General features: G+C 40.1%; 1 protein-coding gene across 1 annotated transcript in view; it reads left to right on the top strand.

Moving 5' to 3' along the window:
* Positions 1–16,677, top strand: part of phc2b (polyhomeotic homolog 2b (Drosophila)) — a 36,151-nt gene that overhangs the window by 9,542 nt on the left and 9,932 nt on the right. Inside the window, exons 2-9 of the mRNA XM_053315420.1 lie at positions 2,209–2,557; positions 4,094–4,255; positions 4,375–4,452; positions 4,748–4,909; positions 6,482–6,616; positions 6,882–7,176; positions 14,591–14,904; positions 16,129–16,360. Of these exons, the coding sequence (XP_053171395.1) occupies positions 2,267–2,557; positions 4,094–4,255; positions 4,375–4,452; positions 4,748–4,909; positions 6,482–6,616; positions 6,882–7,176; positions 14,591–14,904; positions 16,129–16,360 (1,669 nt within the window). The 5' untranslated portion in view covers positions 2,209–2,266. The remainder of the gene's footprint in view (positions 1–2,208; positions 2,558–4,093; positions 4,256–4,374; positions 4,453–4,747; positions 4,910–6,481; positions 6,617–6,881; positions 7,177–14,590; positions 14,905–16,128; positions 16,361–16,677) is intronic.

The raw sequence follows: 16,677 nt of genomic DNA, 5'->3' as shown, positions 1-16,677 counted from the left end.
GTGTTCTGGCCCCTAAGCCGCTCAAACGAATAATGAGCAGGAGGAGGAGGAGGAGGAGGAGGAGGAGGAGGAAATAGCTTAAGAATTGCAGCATGGCAGCAGCATTGCTCCCTTATTTAATTACTTCCATCACACCCTCTTCCCACTCTGACCTATTTAAAATCCTCAACCTGCTTACTCAACCTTCACCCTTTTTCCTCCGCTCTCGCTTGCTCTATTCCCGTTCTAGCTTTTTTTTTTTTCACCCCCTCCTCTATATCTTAATACGCACACCTCTAACCTCAAGGCTAGAAATTCCTTCCTCCCAGTTTTGGCCTCTCTTTTCAGCTCTGTTACATCAGCTGTCATGTTGTTTGAATCCCCCACCACACACACACACACACACACACACATACACACACACACACACACACACACTTGGCAGCCCCGCTCCTCCTCGACAACACCAGCATCTCAAGTTCTTAATGAGTTCGGGATCCTGGTCTTGTTTTATTACAGCTCAGCTTCATCAAAGACTTGTGAACTTTTATCATCTCCTTCTTAACAAAACATAATCTTTACACCAAAGAAGGATTCTTTCTTCCCACCCCCCATGCTCTCCGTGTCTTATCATCACCTGTCACGCTGAGGCCGTCTCATCTCATCTGCCTGGGCAGCTCTGAAGCTTTTCCTCCTCTGCTAATGGATAGCAGAGCATCAAGGGACCAACCTTTTAAAAAAAGGCTTTTATGGAAGGGGTTTAAATCATTCGTTCTTTTCTCCCTCATTGTTCATGACTGTCGAGCAGGAATTGATTCAGAAGTCTGAGATGTTGCATGTCATATAGTCCAAAAAGTACAAAAGAAATCAGAGTTTTCCTTTTTATTCAATGTAAAAATGTAGCACATTGGGGGGAGAAAAGCACAGACATTTCAGCTAGGCCTTCTCAGTTGGAAAGATATTGGACTCTAATCAGAGGAGTTTGAGCAATAGTTAGGTCTATTCTCATATTAAAGTGGATGACTTGGTGTTTGGCTCCAGGTTCGGATGGAAACGGGTTCAGATTTAGAACAGCCATCACTCCCTTTCCCCAATTAACTTGTGTGTTCTTGTTTATGTGAAATTGCTGTGTTTTAAAGATATAATTTAGGGGAGGCTGCTAATCTCAGCCAGCTAGTCTTCCCCTTTTCTTACTAAATTCATTGGATTTTCTCAAACTTCCCACATTGCATTTTTGTGTGAGTCTCTAATCCAGCTTTGTTCTGCTTAGCCTCACTTTTAGTTTTTTCGCAGGGTGAAGTCAAGACGGGCCATGTTGTGTTTTGTCTGTGATGAAGAAAACAGTGTGGGGATAGTTTGGCTATTTGAACAAGCTTCCTAAATTTAGTTTTAATATTCTGTTCTGAATTTGTGCCTGAAAACAGACTTCAAAAGAATCATTTATTTCCCAGCTGACACTCGCGTCCTGCTGCACATTTTACATAATGCAGAACTTTTACTTAACTTTAATATTTGCAGCAATGTGGCCATCTGCAGTCATAGAGCAGGTCTTACTCTGGTGATAGACTAGGTCTCATTTTTGTCTTTTTTAGCAGGATAAACAGAGTAGAGTTTATTAAATACACAAATGATCAAATCATGACTTTAAAACAGAAGAAGAGCATCAGATTTAAATTTTGGAACAGAAACAACAAGAAATGTATTAAATATTAAGTATTTCAAGCAGCTAAAGACTCAACACCAACAAGAAGCAAACAATAATGAATAGCTTTGTGCGTTCCTGTGTCTGTGTCTATTATGAGGGACTTTTTGTTTGATTGGTCAGATCTTGAGCCTGAAATGAATCCAGTTCTTTAGACAATTTTTAGTTAAAGAATATTTTATACACAGTAAATATAATTGATTTTTGCTTTTGCTTATTCAGAGTTTGCTTTCTGTGCAGCATTAGATTGAAATGATTCAATGTTTTATCTCTGACATGCTCATACTCATACTTCACACATGGTCCCACATGTGGATTCCTTCATTGACATTGTATGTGGGTTGCCACTCCCTCTTTCCCCTGAAGTTGACCTGTTCATCAACCGTCATATAAGTATAGTTCAGTTTCAGATATTGAATTCAGTCATTTGCTTGTCAGTTGTGTTTTCTAAACTAGATAAATGTTTTTGGCGCCAAGAGGTATGGCCATTTTTTTTCTCACGTGCTCTTCTTTTTTCTGTCTTCAAGACACAGGAGAGCCATTCAGAAGAGCAGGGGGTCAAAGGTGAGAAGAGCAGAGGGCACCATGAGTGAGCCGGGGGGCCCTGCCTCCACGGCCAGCAATACTGGGACCAGCACCTCCTCCACCACCACCACCAGCTCCTCCAGCACCACAGCTGCCAGCAGTAATAGTACCTTGAACACTAGTTCTACTACTACTTCTACTCCTCCTGCTACTACTTCTACTACTAGTAGTAGTAGTAGCAGCAGTAGTATTAACACTAGTAGTAGTTCCAGTAGCAGTACTACAGCAGGAAGACAGGCAGTGCCTCAGATATCTGTTTACAGCGGGATACCTGATCGACAAACTGTGCAGGTAAGTTGTGGTAACGTGTGTAACGTGCTGACATGCTCAGATGCCCACAAACCTTCAGACAAAATTGGTGAAACACAAATACACTGAAGTTCAATCCATTGCTCTACTGCCCTCTGTTGGGTGCAACTAAAGCCACATACAGACCTTAGATGTGCTCTGAAAAATGTTAAAACTGAATTAAATGAAAGAAATGAGAGGCAAATCTGCTCGTCTACTGATGAAGGAAACTCAAATAAATTTCACAAGATGTGTCCAAGTTGAAGGAAGGAATGCTTTCTTTGCTTTAGTGCTCTTGACCCCCTGACCCCAGGATTAACCTCGACACAGGCTTCCCTTCTCCCTGAATAAGATCCACTCAGATTTTAGTGCTGATGCTTTGACAGCAAGGTTTTTTGTCTATTCAGCCCTCTTTTTCTTGTACTCAATCTGCTGACATTTAAAAGACAAGCACTATTGTCTCCAAGCAGCTCTTTGAGCGGTTTTGTTGGTCATTTATGGTCGGTGAGAGTTGAATGCAAGTAAGTGTCGTATCTCTGCCGATTTTAACTCTAACTAATTTAAGAGTGAAGGGCGTTACTTTCAATGGAAGAGGTTTAGCTCTGTTATAATTTTAAAAAAGACCCACTTGTACAGCATTTTATAGTATGCTCCTTGTTGTTTTATTTATTGTTTAATGTTTCATCTATTTTAGGTTTGATTATATTTATTGTGTTTTGTGTATGTTGTTCTGTTAATATTGCTTTGTGTGAAGCACCTTTTAACTTCGGTTTTGAAAGGTGCTATAGAAATAAAGTTCATTATTATTATTATTATTAATATTATTTATTATTAAGACTTTACTTGCTGACAGTGATGTAGAGGCTCGGTTATTTATCTCCGTGTACTAGCAGTGATCATAAGTTTTTAGAGATTATCAAAAACTCTTGATGAGGGATGCGTGTCCTATCTCAAATGATTTGAAATGTTTCCACTCAATCCACAGTTACAGAAACGATACAGATACATTTGTGGTAAAAACAAATTAGACTAAAATGAAGCTGATTGTTATTTCAAATGAATCTGCCACATAAAGACTAGTAAACACAGGCCATAATTCACTGGATCACATTTTAGCCAGTCCCAAAGGGGGATGAATTTTCACTAAAATGCTGCCAGCTGGGTCTGTGTCCGTGTCATCCTCATTCATTTTCCGTAAATAAATCTGCACATGGCTTGAATAATTGAAATTAGTTGGAGCCAACTGGAATTAACATGAACATAGTTGCTAATGCTAGAGCTCCTCTGACTTCACTTTCAGAGCACACATCTCCCTCTTATATGAGCAGTGAGGTTTGATATATATATTTTTCTCTGCTAATTTCATGTAGGATTTGGGACTGATTTGTGGTTTTGTAAAAATATAATCAAATCTCTATCTTTAATTCATCGTACACCCCCAGTCATCTAAATTTAATGTATGCACACTCCCAGGATCCACTGGAAGCTTATAATTACTTTTCTCAACCACCTCTTGTCTCTTTCTGTTCTTATTTGCAGGTATTCCAACAAGCGTTACACAGACAGCCTAACACGGCAGCACAGTACCTGCAGCAGATGTACGCTGCTCAGCAGCAACATCTGATGTTACAAACTGCTGCCCTCCAGCAGCAGCACAACCTCAGCACTGCTCAGCTTCAGAGCCTTGCTGCTGTACAGCAGGTCAGCACGCAGTCATCATTTTCACAGTGAACAGATGATTACTAATGCTGTTATTGTTGACGTGCTGTGAGACATGTTTCGGGAAATTGTACACTTACCTCTCTCTTGCCTTATGATAGGCCAGTATTGCAGCTGGCCGGCAAAGCTCCTCACAGAATGGTACTTCATCTCAGCAAACGGGATCCACTCAGGCTACGGTAAGTGCAGTTTTGAGTGTTGGGTCTGTCTCCTATCTTTGTCAATTAGATTATCATTGAACTATGTTGGTTTTAGCACCAAGATGCTTTGCTCTTATGCACTCTGATCCTTTTACATTTGAAGAGGTTGAACTTTTTGGAAAATATTAAGTAATAATGTTCTTTTGATGTTTTTTTTTTTGAGAAATGTGTTGTGTGTATTTTGCATGCCCTTTTGAAAGAAATGAGTGTATATACATCAGAAGAGGAAGGGCAAGTGTATAACCTAATTATCCTGTTCATCTTCTCCCTGCAGATCAATCTGACCACCTCCCCAGCAGCAGCTCAGCTGATCAGTCGGGCTCAGAGCATTAGTTCCACCCCCACCAGTATTTCCCAGCAGGCTGTTCTTCTGGGCAGCTCATCCAGCCCCACTCTCACAGCCAGCCAGGCACAGATGTACCTGCGTGCACAGATGGTGAGATTGCGGACACAAGGAGTACAGCCACTGGCACATTTACATCAGTGTGCATATATGCATAAACACAAGCACACACACATACTGCTTGAATAAATAAGCACACTCCAGCACAGATTTTTTCCCTCAAGAGCTGTGGTTCTCAAAGTGGGGTCCAGAGACCCTCAGGGATCCTTGAGGGGTTCCCAGCAAAAAGGGGAATAATTTATTTTCACCATAATTCCATCCATAAGTAACCCAGACTATCTCAGTCATCTGTTTCATTCATTTTCTGTAATAAAACATTTAAAAGCTAAAATCTTGGTCCATGGTCTAATTTAGGGGACCTGGACCAGGGTTATTATAGTTAACTAAAACTAAGACTAAAACTAAAAGTAGCAGTGAAAAAATAATTAAATAAAAATGATACTAAGTAAAAACTACAATGAACAATGCAAACTAACTAAAACTAAATTGCAGATAAAATCAGCTCAGTTTTCATGTCGTTTCATTTTTCTCCATTTTTACTGTGTCCTGTTCAGTTTGACTTCTTGAGATAACGGCTGCTTCCAGTAGGTGGCAACATAGCGGATGCCGACTAGGCCATATAACACACAAAAAGAAGATGATTGACTTGCAATTTACGGTTTTCTAGAAAGAAGAAGAAGGAGTAGTTCCAGGCAGAAAACATCACAGCCCAATATGGGAATATTTTGACTACTACCCCGTCGTAGATAAAAGTAAAAGAGTGATGGGAACATTTGCGGGATACAAGTAGAAGGGAAAGATCCCACTAATGTGAAAGTCCACCTTTGAAGCTCTGACAGAGACACACACATTGAGCAGGAGACCGCTGACGTAAGCTCATAGTCAGACAGCTGCACCGCTAACAGCAAACCAGACCTCACTGTCATTCATTATTTCATCCTTTTCAGCTTCTACAAATCAAGGCTTTCCTCCTAATACCTGGAAAAACTAAACTAAAATTAGTCAATTCTACAAAATATAAACTAAACTGAAATAAAAACAGCAAACTAAATAAAAATAAACTATAATAACCCTGACCTGGACGTAAAAAACTTTGAGAGTAGGTGGTCAGGATAATCTGTCACGCGTCAGAGGGCATATAACAAATATGCTCAGAAAACATTTTTGGAGGTGTTCTTTCCATTTTAGCTTAAGGTCCAGTTGTTTTTAACCCAAGTTGCTGAAGGAGTATAAAGTCATTTTTCGGTGGCCAGGCTCATTTGTCCAGCATTTTTGTACAGCTGTTGTGGGAAACATGTCGGTTCTTGTTTGACATAATTTGTGCAGCTGGTACACAGACTGTTCCTGCCACCTCATTATGACAGAGTGCACAGCATTATCAGGTGTGTGTGATGGCAGACAGCAAAACAGGTTTGTCTGTTCAGGATGGCATGGCTATAGTTACATCCCAACTGTTGAATCATATCTTCAGTTTTGTAGACAGTTTTATTATTTTAGTTTTTATTAATGTGCTTAATGGGTTTTAACATTAAGTTTTGTGCTCTGGTCTTTTTTTACCATTACTCATTGAGTTCTCGTTTTTGTTTTGTGTGTGACGCTCTCTAGGCCCAGCAGAGTAACCTGGTGCAGGTGGCCAGGAGCCTGGGCCGAGCTGTTCCTCTGTCCCCACAGCTTATCTTCACTCCCACAGCTACAGTTACAGCTGTCCAGTCAGAGAGCTCCACGCAGGCTTCCTCACAGGTAGAGTCATAGCCTAAAATTTGAATTACAGTCAAGTACAGATTCAAATGCATTAAACATAACATTTGGAGATTCAGAGAAAGTTGCTGCAGTGACTGAAAATGATGCTAAAGGGGATATGAAATGATAATAGAAATGTTTTTTTAGAAAGATTAATAGTGAATAGAATTGTACCTACTGATGTGATATTTACACTATTTAGTTTACATTGGTGTATTATTGCTATTATCACACCTTGACAAACTTTTATATATCTCTCTCCAAGAATCAGGTCCAGAATCTGGCCATCCGTGGCCAGCAGGTGGCGACCACGTCCTCCTCTCAGACTCAGACCCTGCAGGCTTTGAGCCTGAAGCAGAGCCCTGTCCCCATCCAGCCCGCCTCACTGATCAAGAATCCCAGTCAGGGGAACCAAGCATCTGCGGGAGGGAAAGCCAGCTCCTCTGACAGCTCCTCTGAAGCAGGGAAGAAGGGGGACAGCGCAGCGGTCACAGAGGTCCGAGCGATTAACATGAGCCGCAGTTTCACAGCTGTCAGCGCTCAGCCTCTGATTGCTCCAGGTAGGTGAAGCCTGCAAACCAAAAGCTGAAAACTTAAAATGATGTATAAATATGAACCTATTGATGAAGCTGACAGTGATGGTGCCTTCATCAGGTCAAGACTCCCTCAAAAGGTGTTTGCTCTAGGTAATGAAACTTATTAATAATTAGTAATATGGGCACTAGAGCTGAAACACTTTTTCGATTGATAGACGAGTTGATCGATAGCAATTTAATAAGAAACTGTTTTGATAACTGATAATGATTTTTCAAGCACAAATGACAAGTATTCCTTTGTGCCAGTAGATTTTGTGCTTTTCTTCACCCTGTGTGGCGTAAACATCAAATAGTGTTTTTAACTTTTGTTCATACAAAACAAGCAATTAGAAAACATCATATTTAATTGATTAAAATCATTGCTGCATTAATCAATATTGAAAATGATTGCTAGTCGCAGCCCAAATGGATACCAAACCTAAATAAGCTGCGTGCTCATCAAATGTGTCCACATAACCGATATAGATTCTGAGAGGGGCCTCAAAATTTAACCTAGATCAACCTTAATGTAAGATATCCAGGTGGAACGTCCTTTAAGTGATTTTATCTTCTTCTGTCAGTCCATACTGTTTTACAGAATAAATAGTGTGTTAAGTGTTCAATATAAAAAACCTACTTTTTATGCAGGGTACACTATTTCTGTGCTGACTAATTCAATGGGAAGTTTGTTTTTTTGCGGGCAGATAAATGAAGCTGCCAAATTGTGTGACAGCTGCTGCATGTTTCTTTTTTTGTAACAGATGTACAGTACAGTACAGTTTAAACATCAGCACAACCAGCTGTTATATAGAAATAAGCTCTTGTGCTTATAGTTAGATGTTAGATGTTAATATAGTTAGACCAGAGTAGATTACGCTCAAACATTTAATAGCTCTCTCTCTGCTGTTATCGTGACATGTCAGGGCCTGCATCACAAACCCATTCACTCACTGTAGGAGTGAAACCAGCCGGAATAAAGACAGAGTGTTGTGTTGTGTCTGGAACAGTCGAGCCGCTTTGTGAACTACAAGCTGTGAAAGGCGCACTGCCATGTAAGAGGCTCTTTAAACCACTTACTGTGTAATTGAAAGTTCTTTTCAATGTGAATCAGGGTAGTGAATCTTTGAGACTCTCACAATCCAATTCTGATTCTTGGTGTCCGATTTGATTCAGAATCAAACCGACTTGATTGAATAGAATGAAAAGGAGGCACTGTTTTCAGTGTCTGGCTTCAGTTTACTGTGTCCCAAACCATTCACTGGTGTCCTCAGTCCACTGAGATAAAATATGAAACATAATTGCAATTAAGATAAATGGTCCACAGCCTTTTTATTTTAAAAATTAACTGCTTTAATTAATGAATTATTTAATTTGAAAGCATTTTACAGTCTCTTGCCTCTGTGAGAATAACAAAATGAGGGGGAGGCGGAGTGCTCTGCTGTGTTATTATTAGCGTTATGTCTCCAGCAGTGCAGAGCAGCTTCTCTGCTGCACCGTTAGCTCTGGGGAAAGCCATCGTTATAGAAGACGCTGAGAGGGTGCAGCGTTTTTGAGGTGAGACAGACTGAGCACCAAGTTATTTTCTTCACTTCAGAGTTGGTTTAAGTTGTTTAATGCTGCAGTGTGTGTTGGTCAGCTTATTTCGTTTGTTACTACTGGAGTTTACTGCTTCGCTGCTTAACGTTTGTGTCTGAGTGATGGCATGGAAAGTTCAAAATATACTTCACTTTCATCTTGCAAAGGTAATGAATGCTTACCTTGAAGATGAGCTACAAAATAACTCTAGTGTATATGCGCTGTAGACTGTAGACTTCTTTCCGTTTTTACTTAGATTATTTAGATGTTATTATCTAAATAGATAAGAATAGATATGTGATCTTACTTTTTTTTTTTCTCATCCATCCCGAGTGTGAATGGTTGTGAATATGACAGCAGTGAAAGCTGATTTAGTCAAATTAAGTCCAGTTTGTTTGCAACATGAACTTGAGACGCATTTCTTAATTTTCAAGACACCCGTGATAAGACAACACATTCACATTATAGTTTTGTGGGCGGTAGACGAGTAAGGACCTATAAATATTTGTGTTTACATTTGCTGTGTAACTGTGTGCTAGAGAGTGTGCATGACTGTAAACCTCAGTGTCTAAACACTGCTGCATGGTGGTGTTTTTGTGTGCCTGTTCAGATTAGAGTGTATGTTTTACGGTGTGTTTGTGTATCATGGAGAGAGTGGGGGGGTGTTGGGGGCGCTGGGGGGGGGGGGGGGGGGGGGATTATTTGAGCATGTCAGTGCACAACTGTGTTTTTCTTTGTTGCAGTAATGGATTCACATAAAATAAGAGGGAGGATGGAAGCTGAAAATCGGGCTACAAGCTGTCTGAAAAAAATTAACATGGGTTGCCATAGCAGCAGGCCATGAGGGACAGGTGTGCACATGAGATGCTGGGGAGTTAATACATGGTGGATCAGGGAGGAGGAGAGGCTATTCAAAAGGCTGATAGGATTCAGATTAGCATAAAAGCTTGGATTGAAGTTGACTTTAACTGGGTTAGCATGCACTTTGATTTCTAATCTAAAATCAGAGAAAACTTCTTCTATTGACATGACACTGTAGAATGTACATCTACACTACTTTGATAAACGATTAGTTTCCTATTACAGTGGTTGATTGAATGGACAAATTTAATTAAAGGAAAAGTCCAGTTTATGTCAAGCGGATGTATTCCCCATAAGTGTGGCTCACTGTGACTCTGGGTCATGATAACTTTGTATTCCTTGGCTCTGTAATAGAGATTTGGGGGAAATGAGGGCCTGCTAGTCTCTTAAAGCTTTCCATATAATGAATAATAATAATAATAATAATAATTTCTACATGAATCATTTCAAATTCACATCTCTTGCCAGCTAACCATTGCTTTGTCCTCATTTCCTCAACTTAGGATGACGCATACAGTTAACAATGTCTACAATTATGTGAAATATGTCAGATTGAGATAAACTGGAATTCTCCTTTAAACTGACAGAAACCAGAGATTTAGTGGGTGGCTGATACTTTCACAACTTGTCTGTAGCTTTAACCTTAAAGAGAAGACTGTAGATGCACCCAGGTTCTGTGTCTTATTATCATGTTTAGTGTTGTTTCTTGTAATAGGTTGCAAATTAAACATTATTTGTTACAATGATTAGAAGAAGTCCATTACTCTTATTTGGTAACAGTTCGTCACCAATGCACTATTTTACAGTTGTGTATTTGCCCTATCAGCTGTAACTGATTGTGCTGCTGAACTCACATTTATAGGATGAATAAACTAATAAATAAATAGACCTACTTTTCTAGCATAAATGGGTTAAATAATGACAGATTCTTTTTTTGGTGTCAGTTGTTTCTTTTTGAGACTTAACGTGGTCTGCCCAGAATTCAGATAATTCTGACATAACTTGGAAGGCGAGATTAGACCTGCAACATCTTTCTGGTTATATAGAACACCAGCTAAGATAATAACGTGATTATTAAAAACTGGAGCAGAAATGCTTCACTTTACTAATCCCAACATTGTAAGACTTAACTGATTTATGAACGTATTAACTACACCACTGGATCAAGAATAGATGGATGCCGAGAAAGCATCAAACACGTCTTTGCTTCTCTGGTGTTACTGACTCAACAGAGATTAGTCTGGTCTGATCTGAGAAAACAACACAAACAGTGGAGGTGTGATGAATTGAGGCTCGCTATATTTGGTCATCAGTTTTCATCTCGCTGTCCAAAGGATGGCAGGTAATTTTGGAGCCATGTTTCTGTTTGTGTGAACGCCACAAACATTATGAGTCAGTCACTTTCTCTTGGATAAAAATTGGACTGGAAACAAATGTTATGCCGCCTGGCTTGTTGCAGCGATCACTTGTCATCATCATCTCCTTGGCAAGAAAGAGTGAGCACCTTACTATAAAAACCACAGCAGGGAACTCCCAAAAGCCCCATGTTTACAGATGAAAAGAATAGACCAGGACACGATGTCTCTCTTGGCATATTCATGTAGCTACTAGTAATCATATGAGTTGCCAGCTTCACTTGTCTAATTACAAAAAAATCGTGGAAGGCAAGAAATTAGATGCTTAAGAAGCCTCTTTTTTTTTTACTTGAGCTTTATGCAAAACTTTTTATTGTGTTAATAATTCATCTACTTTTACATCTGACATTCAGTGTACATATCGTCACTGTAGAGTATACCTCCTACTACAATGCTGAGATGAGTAATTTGGTTTTCTCCCTGAGGACCTGCCAATGTGGTGTTCGCTGTTGAACATGAGACATGGCCTTGTTCTCTCTATGACAGATGTGTATTTATATCATTCAGCAACAGGATTATTGTAGTTAGTTTTCTTAACACTCTTGCCTTCTTTGATAAAGTATGTGCAAACCAGATTTTGAATTGTGTGTTCATCTGAGGAAAGATGGCGTACGGCCCGCTGTTGCTCTGTTGTTTTTAGGTCGGAATGTGTTTCATGACAGTCAACCACAGCGGCAGCCAGTGAGAATGTGGAAACTCAGGGATTTTCCAGGCCCTGGTGCTACAAACTCATCAGGAACGTATACTGTCCTCATCCTCAGGACATTGTGCAACAGTGTACAACAATAGCGTAAGCAGCAGTCCACACAAAGCAAAGCAGGGCTGCAGACCACTATCACATACCAAAGATTGTATGATTGCATGTGTATATACATGTGTGGGTGTGGATGTCTGAACCATTCCGGTCCTTAATCCCAAGACCTTGAGGCAGAATAGCATTGAAATTAATTCCCTTGTCTTCCTGTTCTTCCAAGACTTCTCTCTGTTCCTCATTAAGAGGCTTGAGAAAGCTGACAGGATTCATGGGGAGGGCTACTTGTATCCGGTGTGCACCAATTCAGAAATCCCCCTCCTTTGCTCAGACTGGACCTGGGAATCTTTAGCTACCTCACAATTTGGCAAGATTGTTGATGCATTTCCACTCTGGCGTGGTAGTTTTCCATTGTGTTTGTTACTTTATGATCAGATTTACAACAGCATGAATATCAATCATGAAAAACATCTGATTAATTTTCCCCCCTTATTATTAATTTCATTAAGTAAAACGTGTCGCAGTTTATCTTCGTTTTAATGTGATTTACACTGTGCAGAAACTCAGATGTTCATTGCCTAATTCTAAGTGTGGATCCCTCACAGCTTGTACTTTAATAACATTGTCTAGCAATAACTTTATAAACTGACAATAATCCCAAGTCACAGTTTATGTACTAGTTTTTTCCAGTGCACAGCGTCATCAGGTGATGGAGTTTGCTCAGTTGTCATGGAGATGAATCTGATGTGTGGACTCTGTCTCACTAGCTGTTAGGGTTTCACCCATAACATTTTTTTTAGCACTTTTCATCTGTGATGGCTTAAAAGTTATGCCTGATAGTTCATTATTGACTTTGTAAATAGAAGTTTAACAAAACAATCCCAAATAATGATACTCATTACTCATTTTGTGATTACTTATTAAGCCAACAGGTATTTTCGTGATTACTTATTAAGCCAACAGGTGAGAAAGAAAAAACTAAACAAACTTCATCCACTGATAAAGACTGTGATAGAAAGCTCTGGTATAAGCTTGTAAGTGGACATTGATCGTTTTGTCAAACTCATATTTCCAACGTCAAAAATGAACTTTCATTGCCTAATTTTATTTATGTAATATAGATAGATATACTTTAGCAAAGTAGTTACTGCTTTGTATCACACATTCTCTTTGATTTAAATGAAGTTTTATTCATACAGCTGCTACTTTAAAATACCATATATGTAGATTTGTGTATTGATGCCGAGTCTTTCAAGTGAGACCCCTGATACATCTAAGAATCGATTATTTTTACTACCTTCACCTCAGATTCAGCAGTGCTGCAAAACTAACAAATGTTATTATCCCTTGAAGTGCCGTTTCAATTGCTTTTTCGAGTATCCACCTCATAGGCTTGCATCTTTGATTATCATACTGCTGGCTGTATCAGGCTCTTATCCATCCTGCTCTGATCAACAAATATTAACCGAAGGTCTTTTCACATACACCATAGCTAACCAGATTTTCTTTTGGTGGGTTCCAGTGTGTCTCACCATGTGAAAAAGAAAACAGTTTTTTAGCGGATCCTGTAGCATTAAAGAGGCTAATGACATGCAAACTCTGCTGGATAGAAACATCTATATTTTCCACAGCAGGGTACAGACTGCGGTTAGTGCCTCACAGGGAAACTTTGAAACCAGATGGAGCCTATCCCACACAAAACATCATGAAAAGAACAGGGGGTGAGGAGGAGGGTGGGGGCAAGGGGGATTTGAGACAAACACTTATGTACTTGGCAGTTTTCCATTCCTGGATTTATTGGAAGTGGGGGTGTGGGGGTTATTACCATTAGCAAGCACACCTCCATGTTCACACGGCTTATACAGGAGCTACTGCACAGTGCTTCTGTGCAGGAGTAACTCATTTTATGTTTGGATTAGGGTAATAAGAACGACTTAATTAGTTGTTACTGATTTCCTGGTAGAGTTGTTAGAGATGAAGGAAGCAGCAGAGGGCCCAGGACCTTCTGACTCACCATTAACTTTATGAAGAGTGTCACAGACAGTTGGCTCTGCATGCTCGTTCCTGAGGCATTGCTAATATTAGACTAGCCTCAGGCTACTTCCGCTGAACACTCTCCCACTCACACATGCTCCCACAATACAAGATTAATGTGCTGTGTCTTGGGCTTCGGGGCAAGTTATGGGCTCAGGATGTCTTTTTACCCACATCACCACTGACAGGTGGTGACAGGCCATTTTGAAACGATTTATGAGTAATGGTAAGGCCGAGACTGCAACAGCAGGCCTCTCTGCGCAACTTTCAACAAGCTCTTAATATTACATCCTGTCAACAAGGGGCACACAGGTGAGGGGAGCGCTACAAAACAAGCTGTTTTGTGCAAACGTCTACATTTTTCACTGTTTATGAGCCTGAGGTGCAGTGTTCATGATGTACACTGAGTCGGGACAGTTGTGAGCATGTGTGAAATAAATAATAAACCAGTTCCTTAATGAGTCAAAGACGATATTTCTGAATTACCTCATAGAAATAATATAAGACTGTGGTATGCAATTTTAACTGTGCGGTCTCCTATTGTTAGTTTTCTTACTCATTAGTCTGATGTTAAATCAAGACTGTATCCATAGGCCCAAGGTGTGATGTCTTCAAATTGCTTGTTTTGTCCGTCCAACAGATATTCAACTAACAATGGCATACTAACTCAAAGGCTTTAATTTAAAGGTATTGACTTGCAAGTAGTCACTGGCTGCTGAATTTGGGATACATAGTTATCTGAATGAATCATATCTTGTTGCAGCATACACTCAGATCCAGCCACACTCCCTGGTTCAGCAGCACAAGCAGCAGCAGCAGCAGCAGCAGTTTGTGGTGCATCAGAGCCAAAGTTCCCAAAGGACTCCGGGCCAGCTGCTGCAGACAGCATCCATTCAGCCATCACAGCACCCCGTCCCTGTGTTGCCCAAACCTGCCCCACACCAACCCTCAACGCCAAGCCAACAGGCCACCATCTTCCACTCCACCATCAGCCCCCACGCACTCCACTCCTCCCTAAATAATGCCAAAGCCCAGCCCGTCCAGCTCACTGCCATCAACCTACAAATACAACCAACAGTAAGTACCATTTAGTTGAATCAATCTGTCGCCAGCACCAAATAAAAAGGAGATCCAATGTCAGTGTTAAGGCAGGCGGGGAGATGCCCTTTGTCCTTCAGCAAAGTTATTGACTGTTGTGACACATTTGACAATGTTTGGACAGTAGCTCCTCAAAATACCCTGCCTGCATAACATGATACTATTAGTTTGTTTTGTAGGGTAAACTGCAGGAACACGTGAATTTAACATCCTGTTTGTGAAGGCAAATATTGGTGCTACAAAGGCATACAAAGTTGCAGTACCATGGTGCCAGTCTGCAAGGGAAGTAGTTGTAAGTTCAAAGCAAAAATAAGTGCATTTACTCAAGTACTGCACATTTTTAGGTACTTGTCCCTCACTTAAGTATTTTCATTTTATGCTACTTTGTACTTATACCATCAATATAAATTGTAAAGATAAGCTCGACCATGACAACCTTAGAATGTTGCTTTTATGTACATGTTGATAAATCAATATTCATGATAAATATGACATTTTTAAATGAGGACAGTGAATTCACATAATGTTTTAGGTCCCATGATGTCTTGTTTTGTCTGATCAACAGTCCAAAATAATTTTCAGTTTAGTATTATACATTACGCAAAAAAGCTTTAGATCTTCAAGCTTCTGTTAGAAGCTGCAACCAGCATATGTTCAGTAGTTTTCCTTAAAAAAAAATGATTAAAACAATTATTCAATTATCAAAACAGTTGCTGGTTAATCGATGAAGTCTACTGACTAATTGCTGCAGCTCTGTACCTTTCCCACACCAGAAGAAGGTCCATCTCTAACAGTAATCTATCATACATCTTCCATTGTGGGTGTTTCCAGAATCTCCCAATGGATGTGATCCATTTCTTTCCCCAATTTGATTCTAATGGGACGTGGCTTTCTGTCCTACTTCACATGCTGACCTTTTTTTTTTTTTTTTTGAAGCTGTAACTAACAAAACAAAAACTGATACTCCGACAACACCCACAGTATCCGTTTGTATTCCAAGACATACATGTTAAAAAAAACACAGGGGTCTTCTGAGTTTGTGATTCCTACTGTAATATTTTCCCAATGGTGTGATATTTTCCAAGTCAAATTTTTTGAGTCACTGACATTCAAGGACTAACAGTCCTTTTATTTGGGTTTTCACTACTGTCTCAGATATCATTTCTCACACTTTCTGCCTTTTGTTCCTTATTCACATCTAAGGCCTCTCGACTGGTTCAAGACAGTAAAGATAAGCCAACCTCGCTGGTGGTGAGAGAGACTTGTCCAACGCCGGCCACACAGCAGCAGCAGCAGCAGCAGCAGCATCAACAACAGCAACAGATACAGCAGCAGCAGCAACAACAACCCGCAACATCACAATCGCCATCACAACCTGCCAAGCCTGTCGAACAGCCCAAGGTCGACCCAGTCACACCAGCTGTTCAGCCACAAGGTAATGATTCAGCATGATTTTCTAAGCTGCTAAATTACCCTTTGGGGAGCACTCAAACGTTTTGGTAAATTAACTGTTAAACCAATTAGCCACTGGAACATGAAGACTGCTAGCCGTTTAAAACCCTTGTTAAGTGTTTACGGCTCCAATATGCAGCTTTTGACACAGAAAATGTTTAATTATATCTGCCCTGCTCTCTTGAGGTAGACAGTTCTTTCAATCTGCATTGGAAGAGAAAGACAATCGATGCTGATGTTTGTTCATAGTTCAGTGCATGATGTGTCTGAAGCACCTTGAGCTTCACAGTTCTTACTTGT

Source organism: Scomber japonicus, chromosome 3 (genome assembly GCF_027409825.1).
Source record: "Scomber japonicus isolate fScoJap1 chromosome 3, fScoJap1.pri, whole genome shotgun sequence".
In the NCBI taxonomy this organism is placed as follows: domain Eukaryota; kingdom Metazoa; phylum Chordata; class Actinopteri; order Scombriformes; family Scombridae; genus Scomber; species Scomber japonicus.
This window is presented reverse-complemented; position numbering and strand designations above follow the sequence as displayed.